This window comes from Phascolarctos cinereus, unplaced genomic scaffold (assembly GCF_003287225.1).
Source record: "Phascolarctos cinereus isolate Bilbo 61053 unplaced genomic scaffold, phaCin_HiC Scaffold_2;HRSCAF=192, whole genome shotgun sequence".
NCBI classification, from domain to species: Eukaryota; Metazoa; Chordata; class Mammalia; order Diprotodontia; family Phascolarctidae; genus Phascolarctos; species Phascolarctos cinereus.
In genome coordinates, this window is record NW_027555625.1 from 143,268,322 (window position 1) to 143,290,298 (window position 21,977).

A 21,977-nucleotide genomic window follows, 5' to 3' on the forward strand; every position below is an offset into this window, starting at 1 on the left:
ACCTACTGCTTCTGATGATCTACACTTCCCTTAAAGCAGACCAAGGTCATTCTTGCTTTTTAAAAAGTAATCTTTGTTATCTTCTTTCTATTGTGGGTCATGAACCTTCCTCTATATGTCATCTTCCCCATTAGTGAGTCTGTCCATCAATAAAACATTTTTTAAGTGTGTACTACGTGCCAGGTACCTGCTAAGTGCTGGGGATAAGATATTAGAAGGTCTATTTGAGAGCTGGACCACCGTCTCACTTTTCCATTCATATTCTCACTATTTAGCAAGCACTTAATAAAGGGTTTTTCATTCATTCATTCACAGAACTGCTTCAGGGTCTAGACTGGGGTGAAAAAAACCAAAACCCTACCTTGCTTTTGCTACGTTTAAGTCACCTTAAGCTTTAGAAGAGATTTTGTTTTGTTTTGTTTTGTTTTGGGATTTTTTTTGTACCATTGTTGAGGTAACTGGCATCTAAAACAATCTTGCTAGTATTCGATTCATTTCCTCTCTTTGACAAGAAGAGAGGCATGGGAACATAGAGGACAGAATGCTGGACTCAGACCTGGGGCAGGAAGACCTGCGATCCAATCCCATCTCTGATACTTTTTTTTTTAAACTGTTCGACCATGAGCAAATTACTTAATTCCGATGAGTCTCAGGCAAGTCTCTAAAACTGTAAGTTACAGATAAATTGTAATTTTCTGTAGAGGGAATTCCCATGGCCCACCTCTGTGAATGAACGAGTGTGTAATTGACTAGCTGGGGTTTAGTGTACCTCCTGGAGTGAGGAATGGGGAGAACACACCTAGATAATTTTAAAGGTAAAAAAAGATGAAACGCGTGTGGCTAAGTCATCATAGATCGAGAGTACTAAAGGTCCCCGATATCCTTCCTCTCCTAGGGATTTTCTCACACTGTTCCACGCTGAGTACAGTGTCTCTGCTAGGAAGGTCGTGGATGTTTTTCTTTGGGTCTGCTCCTCTCCCAACTCTTCACTAATTGGGCTAGTTCTGTCTTGAATCCACAGTCTCTTCTTTGCTGCCAGAGTTCATTTTCGCTTGAAGCTGCTTCCGACTCCCAGCTCTCTGCGTCTGTCTGTAGACAGCGCGCTCTGGGGTTTTTTGTGTTGCGTGTTTGTTTTTTTTTAAGGTGCCTAGTGGCACTGCTTATCCTTGGCCAAACTTATCTATCTGTTCTTTAATTCCTTCAAAGAGAACTTCTTCAAAGCTCATAACAGGGATAACAGGCACAGACACATTTTTATACTTAGACACATTTACTCTTCCTCTTTTCTGTCATATGCCTCTACTTTGTGTGATTACATCAACCAGGCTGGGGGAGGGACAGTGGAAACCAATTCCCTCCCACTACACTTAAATCCCGTGCTCTTTCTACTATAGAGTTCCAAGAAGAATCGTTTAGGAGGATTAATTGACAGAGGAAGAGATTAAATAAACTGAATATACAGCTTGTACTTAAGTGAGAGAGGATTATATAGTCATTTCATACAGAGAGTCGTAATAGTGCTTACGATGGCCTCTACTGCCTGAAGGCCTGATGTTACATTTCCATCCAGGGTTCTCCGGTAACTTGGGGGGGGGGGGTTGGAGGGGGGCGAGAGGCTCTCATTTCTGCCAATGGCTCAAACTGCTCCCAATTGTGTTCCTCTCAGTTTTAGAGATCTAAGCATCCCAGTTCCATTTGATCAGCCAAATCCGTGTTACAAAGGAATATTTACTTCAAAGGTAAATTATTATATTACAATGATCAGAATGTGAAAAATATCAACTGGACCTGAGCCCTTGCAAGTCCGTGTGAGTTGTAAATTTATTTCAAGTCACTGATCAATAAAAGGGATAGCAAGAACAAATAAACGTTTTTCCCCAATACCTCAGGACATGCTCTCCTGCTGTACCATTTCAGCCTCTGGGGAGGGAAGGAAGATTAGGTTCACATATTAGCTTTTTACATTAGCTACATAGCACTAGTCACACCAAATTCCAAGGCCAAATCTCCCCTTGGCCTATGTCTCAGCTTCCTGGATTCTCAGGGCATCCCTGATAAGCTAGTTACAACATCTGGCCTGGAACCCTGACTTCCAAGGTCCCCATGGTTCAAACTCTTGGGTTCCTATGCCTAGAACTGAAAAGGACAAACAAAATAAGATTAGAACTCCAAGCCCATTTCTCAGGATCACAAAGAAGGGGGGGTGGACCTTGCCCTGCTTACACAAGGATGACACATTTGTGAAGTGTTCCATATTTTTGCTAATGTGACAGAAAAAGAAAATGACAAATGTTAGAGGGGATGTGGAAAAATTGGGAAATTAATGCACAGTTTGTGGAGTTGTGAACTGCTCCAACCATTCTGAAGAATCATTTGGAACTATGCCCAAAGGGCTACAAAATTGTGTATACCCTTTGACCCAGCAATACCACGACTAGGTCTGTATCCCAAAGAAATTTTTTTTAAAAAAAGGAAAAGGCCCTATATGTGCAAAAATATTTGTAGCAGCTCTTTTTGTGATGGCAAAGCACTGGAAATTGAGGGAACGCCTATCAGTTGGGGAATGGCTGAACAAAATGTGGTATATGAGTGTAATGGAATATTACTGTGCTGTAAGAAGTGATGAACAGGATGCTTTCAGAAACACCTGGGAAGATTTATATGAATTGATGCAAAGTGAAGTGAGCAGAAACAAGAGAACAGTGTACATAGTAACAGCAATAGTGTACAATGATCATCCATGAATGACTTAGCTATTTTAATAGCTAAATAATACAACAATCCATGACACAGTTCTGAAGGACTTATGATGAAAAATGCTGTTCTCCAACCAGAGAAAGAACTGATGGGGTCTGAATACTGATCAAAGCATATTTTTAAAATTTTCTTTATTTTTCTTGGGGCTTTTTCTTGGTCTGTTTTTGTTTTTTTTTTTTTGCAACATGACTAATATGGAAATATGTTTTGCATGACTGCACATGCATAATCTATAGCAGATTGCTTGCTTTCTCAATGTGATGGGAGGGGGGAGAGGAGGGAGAGAACTTGGAAATTAAATAACTTTAAAATGAATGCTAAAAATATTTTTACATGTAATTGAGAAAAACAAATTTTTTTAAAAGATAAAAACAAAACAAAACTATATGATGTTTCTTCTGAGGGTAAATGAGACCTTTATCGCTGGATGGAAAAGATGACTGTGTTGCTCTTTAGGTTTAAAGATGCAGCCAATCGGAAGTAGATAGCCAATGGAAAAAAAGCCACTCTCCCCCACGTGGAAGGCCAATGCAAAATGATTTATCTCAGAAACAGATCCCTGGTGTTGCCTACATGGGTGCCTGTATCTTAGGTGATTTGGGCTTTCACCAAAGCCCTCTTCCACAAGTTAAAACAAAAGAGGGAACAGCCATTTCCTGGAAACTCTTGTAATGGGGATTATAAACTCATAGGGCAAAAGTAAGACAGGGTAATTTAAGCAAAAGGTTTTAATAATAATTATAGCTAACATTTATATAGTGCCTGCTTTGTGCCAGGTTTACGCTTATTACCTTATTTGACCTTCACAATAATTCTGGGTGGTAAGTGTTGTTCCTTATTTTACCAGAAATATAAAATAATAATAAATATATTATTTATTAATTAATTATACCATATGTTATTATACTTACATATTTTATTTATATATTATATATAAGTATATAATATACATTATATAATAAAAATATAAAATAAAATACTTATTTTACAGATGAGGAAACTGAGGCAAACAGGGTTAAGTGACTTGCCCAGGATCACACAGTTAGTATCTGAGGTTGTATTTTAACTCAATTTTTGACCCCAGATCCTGCACTCTATCCACTGTACCATCTAGCTATCTGTGGACAGGGTCTAATGTCTGCAACAGTTAGGACTGTCTTTTGTTGTTGTTGTTGTTGAGTCATTTTTTCAGTCATGTCCAACTCTTTGTGACCCCATTTGGGGTTTTCTTGGCAAAGATACCAGAGTAGTTTCCCATTTCCTTCTCTAGCTCATTTTACCAATGAGGAAACTGAGGCAAACGGGGTTAAGTGACTTGCCCAGGGTCACACAGCTGTCTGTGTGTCTGAGGCCAGATCTGAACTCAGGATGATGAGTCTTCCTGACCCCAGGCCTGGCATTCTTCCACTTTGCCACCTAGGCTAAATGCTATGATTTTAGTCTATATGTAATTAGCATATTAGGGTCTTCTTTATAGTTTTATTTTGAAGGACATTTATTTTTGTTTGAGGAAGATGACATGCTTTTATTATAATGATCAGATAATGACAAATATTAACAGAGGCTAAGACCTTGCAAACCTATGAGAGTTACAAATATATTTTAAGTAACTGATCAATAAATATTTATTGAGTACTTATTAAGTACAAGGTAAGGTTGCAGTAGATGCTGGATCATGGTGGGAAGGGAAGGAAGATGTAGATACATAGAAGTCTAAGACATAAACCCCTGCCCTCAGTGGGCCTCCTATCTAGGTGGGAATGTACCTGCATATATACTCAAGTCACCAGGCATTTATTAAGCACCTACTAAGTGCTGGGTACTGTGCTAAGCTCAAACATTCAAACAGCTCTCTGGTTTACTGTTCCTCATATACAACCCTCATCTCCAGACTCAGTACACTTTCCCAGGCTGTCCCCTATGCCTGGAACTCTCTTCTTCCTCATCTTCATCTTTCTGATTTTCAGGTCTCAGCTGAAGTTTTACCTTTTGCCAATTCTTCTTAATCCCATCCCTCCTTAATCTTAGTGCCTTTTCTCTGTACCTCCAAATTATCCAAATGTGCTTGTAAATAGTTATTTGCATCTTATCTCCTTCATTAGACTGTGAACCCTTTGAGATGAGAAACTGTTTTCCACCTTCTTTGTATGTCCAGCCCTTAGCACAGTGCCTGGAATATAGTAGGTGCTTAATAGATGCTAGTTGACTGCCACCATCAATGTAGGATTGCCTCTAATGATGCAAACATTGATTCCTTTATGCCTGTCCCTCTTATATGACTCTGATCTATGTCTTCCCATAAAATTTCCACCAGTCCATCTAGCATGTTGGGGCTTTCCTTGGTTCCCTGGATACCATGAGAGTACCAGAGGAGCATGAAGGCTGTCAGAACTCTCAAGTCTTTAAAAGCTGTGAGTTTTTACAGTTGTTATGGTAGAAATTGTTCTCCTGGTTCTGCTCCCTTCCTTGGAAAATTGAGAATGGACTGTATTTGGAGATGGAGGGGCTTTTCTGCTAAATGGGGCAAACGAAACATGTAGACTTTGCTAGGTTTGAACTAGGTGCCTAACTCTATTTTCCCTACTTTCTCGCTACAGCTCCGTGAGCCTATGAGGAATGAACTACACTCTGGATGATGCCCCTTCCCAAAACCACCATGAATATACCTTTCCACTGGTGGCACGGACCGCCACCGTCACCCAGGTTCCCCCAGCCAAGACGATAACCTTCTTCAAGAAAGGGGACCCCCGCTTTGGGGGAGTTCGGATGGTTGTCAACCAGCGTGTGTTCAAGAGCTTCAGTGCACTCATGGATGAGCTCTCTCACCACATTCCTCTATCATTTGGTGTCCGCACCATCACCACGCCCCAGGGAGTGCACTGTGTTAGCTCCTTGGAGCAGCTGGAAGATGGAGGCTGCTACGTTTGTTCTGATAGGAACCCTTCCAGGGCCATTGGTGGCTCATACAGGCGGCCAACAGAATCCTCATCAAGGAGCTATCCCACCCAGAGGGTCAGCAACTCAGAAAGCTGGCAGGAGACTCCTTCCTGGCAGGGCCCTAAAGCCCCAAAGAAGTTAACTCTGGTAAAGAATGGAGATATTGGATTTCGGCGCTCCTTGATTCTGAGTCCAAACACCCAGAATCTAAAGGCCTTCCTCAATGATGCATCTGAGGTTTTGCGCTTTCCTGTAAATCACCTCTACAATCCTGATGGGAGCAAGGTATGTGGCCACAGGGCCAGGAGGCTATTTGTTATAGACACATATGTAGTGAGCCTTGGTAGTTACAGAACTTCCTCAGTGTGTCCTATTCCTTGGACTGTCACAGCCCATAAAGCTGATTAGTTAGAAAGGGGAATCTTCCTAGGAGACAAAAGCCTCAGGGGAGGCAAAGGAGGTTTGCAAAGTGGTGAAAAGAGATTTGTTAGTTGATAGTAGCAAAAGCTATGACTTTCACTGGGGTGCTGTCTAGAGAACACTGACTCTCCCTCCCTAACACCCTCTGAATCTCCAGTGGACATGGAATCTTTCCCAGATGGAATTGGGTTTCCTTCATTGCTGGTCTCATAACTGTAGTACTCAAGAAGGTCCATGATCTCACAAGCCCTTGGATTCTTAGTCTTTATGGCTTAGATGGTCTTTATGAGTTACTATGACCAAGATAATTAATGACTAGACAGCCTCATTGTCTAGCCACTAGCCTCTCCACATTTTGAAAGTCTGGGCCTCAGTTAACAAGTACATACTCTGTTTCTAGAACTGTGCTTGGACTTTCCTAGATTGAGCTTTTCTCTGACACAGACTCCCTCATTGGAATGACATCTAAGAAATCAGGGTCACCCCCACACCATGATGAGGAACCTGAGTAAGACTTTAGCCGAGGCACAACTACAAAAAAAAAGGTACATATTGGTATTTCCCATCTCCTCCTTCTGACCCAGAATTCTTGCACTATCAGGACAAAATGTTTAAAAGGGAACTGATCCTTAAGGGTAGAGGGGAGTTATTGGTCATTGCATCCCTGAGAAAAGGTTAGCAGAGTGGAAAGAGGGAATACAACCCTCATAGACCCATATTGATCCAGGTCGGGCTCGTTTGGATAAATGAAAGTGTGAATAATCTAAGACTCAGAAGTATTCAGGGGACATCCTGCTGAATAAGCAGATACACAGGCCCTTCTCCTGCCTACAATTTCAAGGTGAAAATGGCCCTGATGGAGGGAGGGGTGGAGGGCTTGCTTTGCTGAACAGATTCCATGAGGCTAGCAATGCAGAGTAGACTCTAATGACAGTCGTGGAACCAAAGGATATTAGGATTCGAAGGAATTTTAAAGATCATCTACTCCAGCAATTCTTGACTTGGAATCTGAATTTTTAAAAAAATATATTTTGATAACTGTTTTTCAATATAATTAGTTTCCTTTATAATCCTATATATTCTAGTGTAAGCAATTGAAAATATGATTCTGACAAAAGGTTCATAGACTTTACCCGACTGCCAAAAGGGCCCATGACTCCAAAAACATGAGGAATCCCTGAACCAGTCCAAAAACCTAGTTTTACATATGAGGAAACAGAGATAAAGTGAGCTGCTGACACCACACAGCTAATCAGTAGTAGAATTACAGTGGAAAGAGCACTACATTTGGAGGGCCTGAGTTTGAATCCTGGCTCTGAGTTTAGTTGCTGTCTATAATATCTGTGATCTTCAGTGTCTTCCTCTGGACAATAAGAAGGTTGGACTCAATGATCTCCAATAAAGTCCCTTCCAACTCTAAATTAGTGATCTTAGAAAGTCTAACATCCTATGTCTGGTCCAATATTTAGTCTTCAGAACCTTGGCTTGGCAATATTGGTCACTGGTAAATATTTGTTTACCATAAGGAAGGACAAAAGGAATTCTGCACATTCATATGCAGGAAGTCAGCTGGAGGGTTAGAAAGGCAACTGGTCACGTCCATATCCTGGGAGCCTGGAGAGGTCATGTTTTGACTTCTCTGGTCAAAAGAGAGCTCTTTTTCTGGTCTAGCAGGTAGGAACAAGAGCACGTAACTGACACAAACCTGCTGGCCATTGATAGACAGGGGGACATACAGGGACCCCCAAGCCAGGTAGTTCTCCAAATATAGGAATCTGCTCACTGAAAATGAGCCCTAGGATACCAGGAAGTATTCAGGATAGGATGGGAGGAGGGATTTCAAGTTGCTGGGCAGGAATATCAGGCTAGGTATATCAGCAGAAGTTGATGAGCATAAATTCTGAGCCTTAAGAAAGGTAATTAGAGAGAGGATGGGGACCAACTTCCTTGTGTCTTCCCCAAAGGAAAGACAAGAGGATGTGGGCTCAACACATGCCAAAATGAAAATAAGTCAATTTCAAAGCCTTGTCATGCTAATTTTGAGATGGTGGAAGACCCCCAAATGGAGGCTGTGGGATCTCTTGTTCAGCTTGGATTTTTAAAATAACATCAACACCTTTCAGTTTTGAAGAGTAGAAGCATGGTCCTAGATACAAGACAGTGCTTCAAAGAGCCTCCCAATTTTAATTTGACAAATTTATTAAGCATCTTGTATCTGCAAGGCATTGTACTAGGCTCTGGGGACAAAAAGGCAAAAATGAAAGTCTTTGCCCTCATGGAGCTTACATTCTGCTGGAGCAAGAGATAAAACTCATACACAGAGAAGTGCGTGTCAGATATTTTGAGGAAGAAGAGAATGCTATCCAGTGGGGAAATCAAAGAAGGCCTTGTGGAGCTGGTAGTACTTGTGTGGAACCTTGAAGCAAGCTAGGAATTCTTAATGGCAAAGGCGAGGAAGTTTAAGAGTTGAGCGTGGGTAATAAATGACCTACTAACCTTATTTCCAGGCTGCGTATTTATAGCCAGTGACCAAAATAATGGTTCATTGGCCTCAGCTTTAGAAGTAGCAAAATGGTCTCTTTCATAACAACTGGGAAGTGATTTTCCTCTAAGCTAGGAACAAGGGGAAATATCTCAAGAAAGGTATTCCTACCCACACCCAGAGAGGAACTTGATTGGCTCGGATGCCAGGCACACATAAGTACCATGACAGCTAATGGAGTCTGCATTCTCCTCAGGTGGAGTCTCTACAGAGTCTGCTACAAGGCCCTTCTATTGTGGTGTGTGCTGGACAAGAGCCCTTCAGACCTATGGTGGTGGAAAACCCCAGGAGACGCTTGCCAGAGAAGTTGCCAGGACTGACTTCAAAGAAGAGGAATGGTTGGTTGATGCTCCACCCCTCCCCAGCCCCCAATATATACATAGTTATGCTGTGTGACCTTGGGCAAACATCCTTAACTCTATAGGCCTCAGTTTTCTCATCTGTAAAATGAAGGGATTAGATTGGATCACCTTGATGACATCTTTCAGTCCTAGATCTGTGACTCTAGGATCTCAAAGTTCCCTTGTAGATCTACTATTTTTGTTTTAACTTTTGTTCACTGTAAGAGATAGGCACTGGACCCGTGATTTCATTGGTATTTGTAATTCCTGGGTGAGGAAAGCATGATTCCTCAAAATTGTTACTCTAGAAGTATTCTCATGACATCTTTGTCTTTGTATCCAAAATACACTCAGGAAGTGATGCTAGAGAACATTCAATCCAATTTCCAGATAAAAGCAGTTTGCAGAGGTGACATGATGCCCAAGGGCACATATAGTTATTTAACATTCAAGTTGGAACTAGAACTGGGTATCCTGACCTGCAGGCTTTCTACTCTACAACACTGTAATGGTCAGTTTTATTGCATATTTCTGTGTTCAGGCAAAGGATTTTAGAAATTCCCAGACATGCTTAGGCTACTGTTTTGCTTTGAGCCCTGTTGTTCATTTGAATTCCTGTCAAATCCTGTTACAACAAATACCACCATAGGAATCAATCAATAAATCAACAAGCATTTATTAAGTATTTACTAGTTGCCAGGCTCTGTCTTAAGTACTGGGGATACAAAGAAAAAGCAAACACTCTGTCAACTTAATGATTTGCAAAGACAAGCTTGGAAGGAACCCTCTATCTTAAGCCATTAGATACAATAGATACCACTCAAAGTGAGTTCAACCAAAGCATTTGTGCAGCCCTTTTGGGTTTCTTGTAGCATGTATAATACTGAATAGCTCTTCAGTCCCCACCCCACCCCTATATCCCTATTTTTGATGCTTCATCACTCTCTCTGTTTATCTTTTCCATTTGCTTTTACTAAATGCCAGCCAACTGGGAGCTGAGAGCCAAGAAGAGTGTCATCCATTCAAGGTCTGAATCAAGCAACAGGTCGAGGCAGCTTTCCCTGACATCGGAGAAGTCCTACCTCAATGGCTCTAGGGCCTCTATAAGGAGTGGCAGTCCTGTCCCTACAACCAATACCAATGCTCCAGAGAAGTCTGCTGGTCTGATCCCCTTTGGGGCCAATGATGACATAGAGAAGAAGGTTCACATGAACAAAGATGGCAGCCTGTCAGTGGAGATGAAAGTGCGATTCCGACTACTCGGTGAGGAAATGCTCCAATGGTCCACCCATGTTAGGAAAGATGCCCATCTCAGGGCAGCCAGTGGGGATGACCTAGGACTCAGTGGCGTGGCCTTATCCCATCCTTCTAGGGAGAATGATGTACAGAGATCTTCAGAGGTAGATGCTCTCCTTTTTCCAGATGAGACCGATTCCCAAGGACTGGAGGAAGCCTGTTATCAAGGGTGTCAGCAGCCACAACCCAAATATGAGATCTGGAGAAATCCTGTGTATGTTTCCCAGGGACATGAAGCAGCTCCTGGGAGAAGCTCCTGGATAACCCAGTCCCCTTGCTCAGGGGCTTCATTGTTCCGACAGGCCATCCACCAAACAAAGACATCTGGGAACAGTCTCTGCACCACTTCTGGTGGAGAAGCCTTGGAATGCAGTGCACCAGGATCTTCTTGTTGTTCTGGGACCCTGGAGGGTGGGATACAGTTCAGTGACAAGCACCAGGCCTCAGGTCAAAGGAACTTAACTGAAGCTGCTTCAAGTGATGATGAAGGGAAGCAAGAATATGCCCTCATTGGGAAATCCAGTAAGTCCTATGGTAGAGGGCCTGACCCACGTAGGAAGGGCTCCCAGACAACTCAAAGAATCAAGACAGATAGGAAGTGGCCACCAGATGAGGAGGAGGAAAATGAAGCATGCTCACTGGACTGCCTGGAGGATGAGGCTCAGGATGCAGCAGAGGATGTTTCTGCCTCTTCTGTATGCTCTAGGTGTAGGGAGAAGAAAATGCAAGTGGCCGAGGGCTGTGGCAGTCCTAGACAGGAGGGAGCTTTCTGCTCCTATGTGAGAGAGGCTCAGAAAAAAGCCACCGTGGCCCATGATGCATCATCCCATGGCACAGCTTATGGCCCTAGCAGGCAAGTGACACCACAGAAGAGCAATGCTCAAGAAGGCTCTGCTTCTTCCCTTGTTGGCCCATCCTCCATGAAGAATAAAGTTCTGGAAGCTGAAGAGGATGAACACAGCAGGGTGATACAGGATGCCAATTCTGGGTCAACGTGGAAGATGCCCAGGGCAATGGACAATGGTGAGTTCAGTGACCTTGAGTGGAGTTGTATTCCGCACTCTTCTTGCCCATCTGCATGCAGTGGGAGCAAAGGATGGGGAAGCCCGAGGAGTGATGGGTCCCTACACAATGTCTCTCACTCTTCCAGCATTTACAAGGGAAGCAAAAGTAGTCAGCCACAACCGAAGGACAATGGGGACAGAGGGACTAGCTACATGTTGGAGGGCTCACCAGAGAGGTCCCTGCCAAGGAGCATGCTCAGTTCCCCCCTCCTAGAAAAGCCTAGGGCAGAAAGTCAAACCCCTGTTTCTTCCAAAAGTTCATCAGAAGCTAAGCAGCAAACTGCAAGGGACCCTGGGTCTTCCTCATCTTCTGCTCATTATTTAGAATGTTTATCAAGGCTCAGTGATGCCTCCATTGCTCGGGACTCTGATCCAGATCAGAAGAAATTAGAGAATATTTCTAATTCCAGCCATTCACATCCTAACTTTTTGGAGGAGACTAGGGGAGCTACAAAAGTCAGTATTAGCTCTCTGGAGCTAAGATCTTCAAATACATCAGACTCTTCTGACTTCCGAGGTGTTGTTGAGTCTAGGGATGAGAAGACCCTGGGGGACCATCCTAGAGTTTCTTTGGAGTTGAAGATTAAAAAACCTCAGATGGAGGAACCAAATCCCTGCAGAAGTAACTGTTCCCCCCCATCCAGCAAAACCCAACCTTATAGTGCTTGCAGTGATAAACTGCAGCTCCTACCAGGCTCTTGGGCTGGATCAGTAGCCAGCAGATGCCTCCCCACTCCCCCCAGAGGAATGCCTCACATCAGAAAAAGCACCTCGGGCAGCAGCAGGTGGAGCACCAACTTGGGGAGAGGTGGGAGTTGGGAGGAGAAGGCCAATCTTAATTTGTCTGGCTCTTTCATACCTGGTTCCAGATCAGTGATCACAAGTCAAACAGTCAAAAGAGCCAGGAAAGGTGGCCCCTCCCCAGGTCATGGGAGGAAAATGCCAAGGAAAGTCTCTGGAGAAGGGAAGCCTCAAGATGAAAAGAAGAATCTTGGAAAGCTGGAGGGCAGCACTGGTATGATACCCAGTGACCTGCCCAGTACATCTCCAGAGGAAGTTATTTATGAATGGCTGAGCAAAATTCCAGAAGAATCCATCCTTATGAGCTATGAAATGCAGGATGACTGCCCTGGGGCTGCTGTGGGGGCTCCAGAAGAGGACCCTGGGGTCAAGTGTTCTCCTGAAGTTCCTATAGAGGTGGCCCAGGCCCAAGAACATGCCCCAGATAGAGAAGATTCTGGGGGAGCACCATTGGATGAAAACCCTAGGGTTGATGGTGCCAGCCCAAAGACAGGAGGTAGTCTTACTAAAAAGCAATCTTCTTTGGCAATAGTAGCTGAGGGCAGTCCAGGTGAATGTGCTGACTTAGGAGTGAAAACCAACCTGAGTAAGATGGAGGACCTGCCTAGCACACTGTATAGCTCAGTGCAGATCATGAAAACACTGCTCAGCTCTAGGCAAAGCCCTAAGCTAGGCCGGGTTAATAGTTTGCCAGAAGTGTCACAAACCATGGGAAGGAAGCTGAGCCACTCCGCCCATGTGCTCATCACCTGCCTGGCCAGCCTGCACTTCTTTGATGAAGAACTCATGACAGTCACAAACCAGCTGACCTACATGAACTCACCCAAGTACCAAGAGCTTCTGAGCATCTTCCAAGCCCTGTGGACTGAAGGTAGCCCCAACACAGATGAGCCAAGCTCAAAGGCACTGCCAAGCCCCAAGTTGCAAACCACTGTGACTGATGACTTTACCCCAACATCTTCTTCTGGGGTGGATGTCAGCAGTGGCTCTGGTGGTTCTGGAGAAGGGAGTGTGGCTGGTGTTATGGACTGTGCTCCTTTCCCTGAGAAGATAGAGGATTCTAAGTTGAAGAGGCAGGACAGCCATGACGATATGGATCCCATAATTGCAACGAAAGTAGAGAACAAGAGATCCTTCTCAGATGAGCAGGTGAAAATGGAAGCACAATCAACTGAAAGAGATGAAGAGGGAAGAAGGGCTCATGATGTAACCAGCAAGGATGAAGCCAATGAAAGTGTGAAAGAACAGATGTTGGAAAATAGCATGAGGGTGGCTGATGAAGATGAAATAATAGAAGTAGGGACAGAAGAAGAGAAAATGCTAGGAAAGGAAATGCAAGAGGCAGAAACACAAGATGAAGGAATGGAAGTAGAAAAGATTCCAGAAGAAGAAAAACAAGCAGAGGAGATGAAAGATGAGAAAGTGTTTGTGGAAATAATGCAGGAAGAGGAAGGAATACAAGAAGAGGAAGCATCCAAAGAATGTGACTCTATAGATTCAAGTCCTCCAGTCAACACAGAGGAACCGACAGAGCAAGTTAGTAACCCCATTAAAGAGGATTCAAATTCTGACAGTGTTCGTGATGGCCAAGAACTTGAACCTCATGTGAAAGAGGTAACTGAAGGCATGGCTGTGGCTGGTGAGCAATCTGTGATCAATCCCACTTCAGGGACTGGGGGAAAGAGGGCTTCTATTATCCAGAACACACCACCAGATCCTGATCCACTCTGGGTTCTGAGGTTGTTGAAGAAGATAGAGAAGGAGTTCATGACTCATTACGTCAATGCTATGTCTGAGTTCAAGGTCAGGTGGAACTTACAGAATAATGAAATGTTGGACCAGATGATTATAGAATTAAAGAATGAGGTGAACCAGCGAATACAAAAGAGCATTGAAAAAGAACTTAGGAAAATCCAAAGTAGGGCAGGGAAGAAACTTCCAAAGCCCCCTAAGGAAGCTTTTAAGTGGGAGACTTCACTGCAGACAGAACAGAGGAGGAGACGCCTGAAGGGCATGCACAACCACTCAGCCTTCACAGAGCAAAATAAAATGCCAGGGAAGCGGAATCTCTCCCTGGCCTTCATTGAGGCCATGGCCTCCAGTGGAACCCTGGCTGACGATCTACGGGAGCTAGAAGGTGAGGAAGAGTACTGCCCTTGTGACACTTGCATAAGAAAGAAGATGACTACATTGTCCCTGAAGAGCCCAGCACCAGCCACAGATGCTCCCCTCAGAAAGGCTTTTGACCTACAACAAATTCTCCTTAAGAAGAAGGAAGAAAAGCTGAATGAGAGAGCAGCTGAGCTAGTTACAGAGGAACCAGAGAGCAAAGCGCTTCAGAGAGAACACACAGGTAATGAGGATGTTGATGAAGCCAAACCAGGGATGGCATCTAGCAGCTGTGTGGATGGAGCTGATGCAGGAGAGGAAAACCACAGGTCCATCAAAGATGGAGAGCCAGAACTGAGTGAAGGGGAAGAGCAGAAGACTAATCATGGGGAAACAATGATTAGAGGAGAGGAAGAAGCAGAGCTTGAGAAAAGTGAAGAGGGAGATAAAGAAGGAAAAGCTGAAAGTGACTCAGGAGAAGAGGAAGATGAGAAACGAGATGAGGGACAGAGTGTGGGTGATGGAAGTGAGAAAGAAACTGGGCCTGCATCTGAATATGGGGCAAACTCAGAGGGAGAAGCAACAGGGGATGTGGATAGATGCTCAGAAGCATCAGATGGTGCTGAAGAACTTCAGGCCACTGAGCCATTCAGCCCAGAGGCTGAGGTAGAGAAGCAAACAGAGTCACAGACAGGAGTAGAAAGCCAAGAGGGCCAAGAAGGCAACTGTCAGGAAAGCCCAGGAGAAACCCAGAGTGGTGAAAGGTCTGAAGAGAATGATCCTGACCAAGAGATAGGTGATGGAAGTTTGAGGACCGACCGTCTTCCTGAGGCCCTCACAAGCTCACAACCAAACAAAGAAGCCTTCTCCAGCAACTCATCCCCTGAAAACTGCTCTCAGGCATCACAGAGAGGTTCAGGAAAAGAGGGCTCAAATGGAGACTGTCAAGAATCAGAAAGCCCAGAGACTGAGCCTAGAAGAGAGACTAATTCAGAGAACAAGGCTTTTACCATGTATCCTGAAAATTCACTTTCTGAACAAGATGGAATGTCATCTTGCTCTAGTACCTCAGAAAAGGAGTCTACTGGGAGCCCTGATCTGGAACACAAGTGCAGACTGGCTAAGAACTCTAAGTTTACAGAAGTTATTGATAAGGCAGATGTATTTGATGACGACTGCTTGGATTTCTAGAAGAGGAAGCTGCTAGACTGCTCACAGGTTCAGTGGCTTTGCCTATGAACCTTAGTGAGATTAATTTCCTTTGGTAAAGAAAACTGACACAGGGAAGCACAAAAAATTGCCTCTTGGGCAGGTAATAAATCCAAGAAATTATATTTCCTCTCATTTCTAAATTCTATACCCTGTCATCCCATTTATTGGTTTTGAAGAAGGAGCTTCTTTCATGTAGAACCTTCCAAAATGGACATATCCCAGCTGTGTAGTTCACTTGAACAGAAAGGATGTACACAATTGTAGAGCTCTCTCCTTTCTAAGTGTTGGGGCACCCAAGAGCCAGTAAGCTAACTAGAAAAAAATTTTGTCCCCACCCTCTTCACACCTCACTCTTTTTGATCTTTTGACTACTGGTCTGTATTTTTAGCTTGTGCTCACCATTAGACTTTGAGATGACTTTCATTCAAATACATGTAGGGACTTTGAAAATGTGGATTTCCTTTGAAAAATTTGGTTAAAAAGAAGTTTAAAGTCAATTCATAGTCTAAGAGTCGAATGTGATTTAAAAAATGATTTTTCTGAATATCTTTGCTGCTATCTCAGGTAAAGTGTGGGCTCCCTCAGAATCAGTTGGCAGCAGGGCCTTGCCCTTGGCGCCTTAATGGAGGTGGGATTTCCTGAGCTTTTCTCACCAGTTCCTTGGTGCAGGCACTGCCATTTTGTCTGCCATGGAGACCGATGTTAGTCTAGCTGTGACTATATGCTAAATAAGCTGAGGCTAAATATTTTGATATGAAGAAGAGAGACTCTTGTTATCTCCATCACCATGGTGCACATTCTAGTGTAGCACTTCCCTGATGGACAATGGGGAAAATCAAACTGGATAGCTTCCTGGTCCATAAAAAAGCCTTGCCTGACTCCCTCTATGGGTCTTCACTGGAACAAAGGGAGCCCTAATCCAGGATCAGTTATCATTTATTCCTGACAGCTAAAGGGAAGAGTTTGGGGATACAGCAGGGGGAAAGGAAAGAGATAGACAGCTAGCTATATAACACATCCAAAGCAGGAACTGATATTACGTTTTAATTCGTTTTTTTAACTCAAAGAATATCTATTTCTCTTTATGATCAAGAAAGAATCCTGTTTTAAGTGGCTCAAAGGGAAGTAAACAGTACATCACAACCAAGCTTCATTAAAATGTAGTTCTGTTGTTAAGAGTGTAAGGGGTCCATGTTACAATGTATTATTTATTGTGGAGTTTTGTATTTGTTTATATAAAGCAAATATTCCATGTACTCTGTATTTATAATCAATAACAAATTTGAGGGGAGGAGTGAGAGTATCTTGCTGTATCTAAAGTGGTGCCTGTATTCACCCCTTCTTCTTTAATTATATTTGAAAGCTACATAAGATATTCTTAATAAAATGTTTGTCAGACTTTTCAAAATTCTGGGTTGGTGATTCTTTGGGAGATGTCATATAAATAAATATGCGTAGGACTATAGTCCAACATCTTCATTTTACAGATGAGGAAACTGAGGCCTAAACAGGTTAAATGATTTGCCCAAGGTCCCGCAGGCAATTAAGGTGGGATTTGAACCCAGGTTCTCTAACTCCAGACCTAGCAATCTTTCATGCTGTGTGTATGCATAAACATATATATATATGTATATATATATAATATATATAAATAATATACATATATATATATATGTTATGAGGTCTAGTATCAAGTCATTTCTTTGTCCCTATTTCCTCATCTGTAAAATGAGAGATTGTGTCTAAATCTCCTTCTAGTTAATCTTAATCTTATGATCCTCTCTTTAAACACCATATGACTCTATAAAAGCAGTCTTACAAGGTCCCATGTCCAAACACCAGCAGTGTCCCTGCTTTTCCTGGCTGAAAAAAAAATGTGTGTGTGTGTGTATATATATATATATACACACACACATATATATGTGTATATATATATACATATATGTATACATATATATTTATACACACACACATACACATATATATATATTTTTTTATTTATACACACACACACACACACACACACACACACATATATATATGTATATATGTATATAGTCTTCTGTCTTTGCAAAGAATACTCCTTTGGCTGATCATTGATTTAGAAGTAGAAGGCATTTTAGAGATCATCTAATCCAACCCCTTCATTTTACAGATGAGGAAACTGAGGTCCAGAAAAGCTAAGTGACTTGCTTTCCTGGGTATTTATTTACTTAAGGATTGGTAGAGATTTTCATGCGCTAGGATAGTCTTTTTCCTGAGTTGTTTTCTTTTGATTCAGACCTGTGATTTTACCAGTGGGAGGAACATTGATCAAGGAAACTCTTTTGGCCAAAGCAAATTGGCAACTGTTCCATAATCCATAATCCTAGAAAGTTGCCTAAGGTATTGAGGAGTTCAGTGACTCACACAGGGTCATGCATCCAGTCAGAGGCAAAACTTGAACCCAGGTCCTCCCCACTTTGAGAACAGTTCTGTATCTATTATGGACACTATCTTGGAATAAAATTATCATTTTAGGGGCTTGCAAAATGCTCCAATTATTGGGAATTATGAATGAGTTAGTAGGACTTGGAGGAAGAAATAATCTAGTCCAACCATCTCATTTTGCAGATGAGAAAGCTGAATCTCAGAGAGAAGGTAGTGACTTGCTCTTCTCACCGAAATAATAAATGGTATAGCTTATATTTGAACCTTGGACCTCTGACCCCAAATCCAGGGACCTTTCCACTATATTATACTGCCTGTCTGTTACATAACCTTTCCCCAATTCCTTCACTAACATGGAGAAGACCAAAACTCTCCTCAGGAGTTGTCCAAAATTATTCCCACTAGGCATTGTTAGCTTAGCAGGGAAAATAGGACAGCTGAGCTGTGGGGACGGGAAGGGAACCTCTCATCCATGCTGGAGCTGCCTTTCACCATCACTTTTCAGCCAGGAAAAGCAGGGCCACTGCTGGTGTTTGGACATGGGACCTTGTAAGACTGCTTTTATAGAGTCATATAGTGCTTAAAGAGAGGATCGTAAGATTAAGATTAACTAGAAGGAGATTTAGACACCATCTCTCATTTTACAGATGAGGAAATAGGGACAAAGAAATGACTTGATACTAGACCTCATAACATTCATAACACTAGACGCCATGATTCATCAAGCTACTCACATAGGATGTCAAAGTTTTTCATGCTGACTCACCCACCCCTTTCCTCAACCCTGAAACCAAAGGTCCCCCACATCTTTTCAAAGTTGCTCCAGCTTCCTCTTCCCTCTTCTGGGACTCTGGGTCTGATATTTGTACACCTGACACCTACTAAACTGTCATTTTATTAAGATGAAAAAGTTTAGCACTAGTCTCTTCCCTGGCCTCAAAAGCTTGAATCTGGGGAGATGTTTGCTTTTTGTTCTCAAAAAAGACCAGTGACATCAGGGCTAGGTAAGAATTGGCTGGGAGTGAGGGAGAATTTGAGTCCATGCCTCATAGGGGATCAAGTAAGGAAGCTGAGGACATCTATTCTGGAGAAGAGAAGGCTCAGGGGGACGTGACAGGTGTCTTTATTGAAATATCTGAATGACTATCCTGTGGAAGAGGGGATAGACTCCAGCTTGGTCCCAGAAAACAGAATTAAGAAAACTTTCTAATAATTAGAGTGATCTAAAAGAGGAATGGATTAGCTCGGAAAGTATTGGGGTTCAATCCAGATACTGTCTTTAAACAGTCTCCATGATTCACTTTTTGTTTATGTTGCCAAGGGGATCCTTTTTCAAGTTCAAGAGTTCAACTGGGTGACCACTGTGTCCTGTCTGATGTTCAAATTCTCGGGTTCTGTGTATTAGCAGAGACATAGGACTGGTTGTATAGTCAAAAGACTTGGGCTTAAATTCTGACTTTGGCACTTTACCGACTGTGTGACCCTAGTCTTTGAGTTTCAACTACTTCCTCTATAAGTTAAGTCAACAAATATTTATTAAGCACCTACTATGTGACAGGCAGCTGCTAGGTGGTACCGTGACAGAGTGCCAGGCCTGGAGTGAAGAAGACTTATCTTTTAGAGTTCGAATCTGGCCTCAGACCCTTGCTAGCTGTGCTGTGTGACCCTGGACAAGTCATTTTACCCTGTTGCCTCATCTGTCAAATGATCTGGAGAAGGAAATAGCAAACCACTCCAGTATCTTTGCCAAGAAAATTCCAAATGGGGCCACAAAGAGTCAGAAATGACTGAATGACAAAAATGTAAAAGGCATTGTGTTAAGTGCTAGGGATACGAAAAAAGACAAAAAACAAAACAAATAAACAAAAATTCCCAAATCTACCAGTCCCTTCTCTTAAGGAGTTCACAGTTTAATGGGGGAGACGATATGCAAACAATTATGTAAAAATAAGATGTATACAGGATATAATCATATGTTTGAAGAATTGTTGTGAGAAAGCACTATATAAATGTGAATTATTGTGGTCTGAAGATGAAAGTTCCATTATGGCCAGTAGCCTCCCAGGTCCTGAAACAGATCATCTTTGCTAAAAATTCTTATTGAAAAAAAAAATATCACAAACACACCATTTGGGAAAATGGTCATCTTTAAAAATATATTAAATATCATACAAGAATTCAAACAGCATTGGGCATAGATATTAAGCCAAATAATATTAATGCAGTAGACACCACCCAACGCCAGAGGGTGATCTGATTATCACCCAATCTGCCTGTTTCTCTCTGTCAGGCTCTCAGGGCATCTGGCTGCCAATCACTTCTCTGAGCCTCCTCCCAGTGGGTGGGTTGCAAGACTATTTAAGAGGTGTTTTATGTCTCTTTCAATAAAATTGAATGCCTCAGAGTTCCACCCTACATTGCCATTCCCAATCTTCTCTCTGAGTGGTACCTTACATTAAAATACAGCATGTTAGTAGCGAAGCAATGGCATGCTATCATAAACTGTGATCTTCATTCAATCCCCTCTCCAGCTACCCCGAGTGGAAAAAAATCCAAACTTCTTTTGGGCTGACATCTATTTCTTTCTGTTTCCTCAACTGTAAAGAAAAGAAAAAAAAACAATGGGGTTAATAATAGCACCTACCCTCACAAAGTTGTTATGAGAATCAAATATCTATAAAGTGTTTAGCACATAGTAGGTTCTGAGTAAATGCTTGTTCCCTTCCCCTTCTCTTAGACAATGTCTTCTGTGCACAGGCCTGAGTTGGGGACAGCAAGAATCAGTAGTTTTTTCCCAGTAAACCAAAGTCTGGACCTGTATGATTAATTCATTGTCAACGTAGACACTATCGAAACTTGGGGTGTGGGAGGAAGAAGGCCTTTCCTGGCTGCAGCTGTCAGAGGACACCAGAGTGCTGGCTTAAGGGGCTTATGCATTGTAGCTTTCCAGGAAATGAAACTTGCTAGCTTTCACCTTGTTTCTGCAACCCCTCTAGCTCAAAAATGGGGTACAGACAAAACTTTCCAGAATTTATGTCTGCGTGTTGCAACCTGACTCTCATAAATCTAGAGTCCAGAGTGGCAAAGAGACTGGCATGGCCTGGTGCCATTAAACATCAACCCTTCCCATTCCCTTTACCTTCTCAAAGTCTATCCTCATTGACATGCGCTATCATGTCACCATCACAGCACCATTTAGTCAGCTAGAAAATAGAGTCTCTTCCTCCAGGACTCACTCAGTCCCATTACGTAGACTGATCATTAGACAGGGACTTATACAGAGTTTCTTGTTCACCAAAATTTATGGCATGCATATTAGCACTGCAATATTTCTATGGGGTTGTGGGAGTGGAATGGGGTAGGGTGGGGTGGGGCAAATAGAAACAGCCTCCTTATATAGACTGGGCATACAGTGATTCTTATCCTTAGAGTGGTCCACCCCCACTAAGCCCCAAACCTCACCATTTTTCACATTAATGTTTGCCGATTATTATGATCATGGATTTGTTTCTGATTTAGGAAATTTACCATAAAATCTGAGGATCTGGTACCTCATTCCTCTTGACTTCACCCACAACAGACCTAACACACAGGTCTGTAATACTAAACATCCTCCTGACAATTTTTGCCACTACAGTAAATCCACTGGATCATTATCCTGAATTCATTGTTGTAAGTAGATGCAGGGTTGGACCTGGAGTCAAGAAGACCTAGTTGATCCAGCCTTACACATTCAGTAGCTGTGTAATCCTGAGCAAGTCATTTTTACCTCTATGTGTCTCAGTTTCTTCTTCTATAAATTGGGGATAATAATAGTAGCTACTTCTCAGGGCTGTTGTGAGGATAAAATGAGATGGCATTTGTAAAGTGCTTTGCAGATATAGTTATATAAAAATTATCTTTTTATCATATTAATCTAGGTGACCATGCAGATCCCAAACACCAGCTAGAAGGAAGGTATATTGGTGATGTCAAATTGTTGTTATTGTTATCATCATAATCAACATCACCATCATCATCATCATCTTCCAATGATAGCTCTAATGCCTTGTAACTGGAAAGGATCTT

General features: G+C 42.5%; 1 protein-coding gene across 1 annotated transcript; it reads left to right on the top strand.

Moving 5' to 3' along the window:
- Positions 1 to 5,373: 5,373 nt before the first annotated feature.
- Positions 5,374 to 16,209, top strand: RP1L1 (RP1 like 1). Its single transcript, XM_078149144.1, has 4 exons — positions 5,374 to 5,979; positions 8,853 to 8,994; positions 9,982 to 11,316; positions 12,232 to 16,209. Exons 1-4 carry the CDS (start codon positions 5,374 to 5,376, stop codon positions 15,456 to 15,458), a joined length of 5,310 nt encoding a protein of 1,769 aa, XP_078005270.1. The 3' UTR covers positions 15,459 to 16,209.
- Positions 16,210 to 21,977: the final 5,768 nt, after the last annotated feature.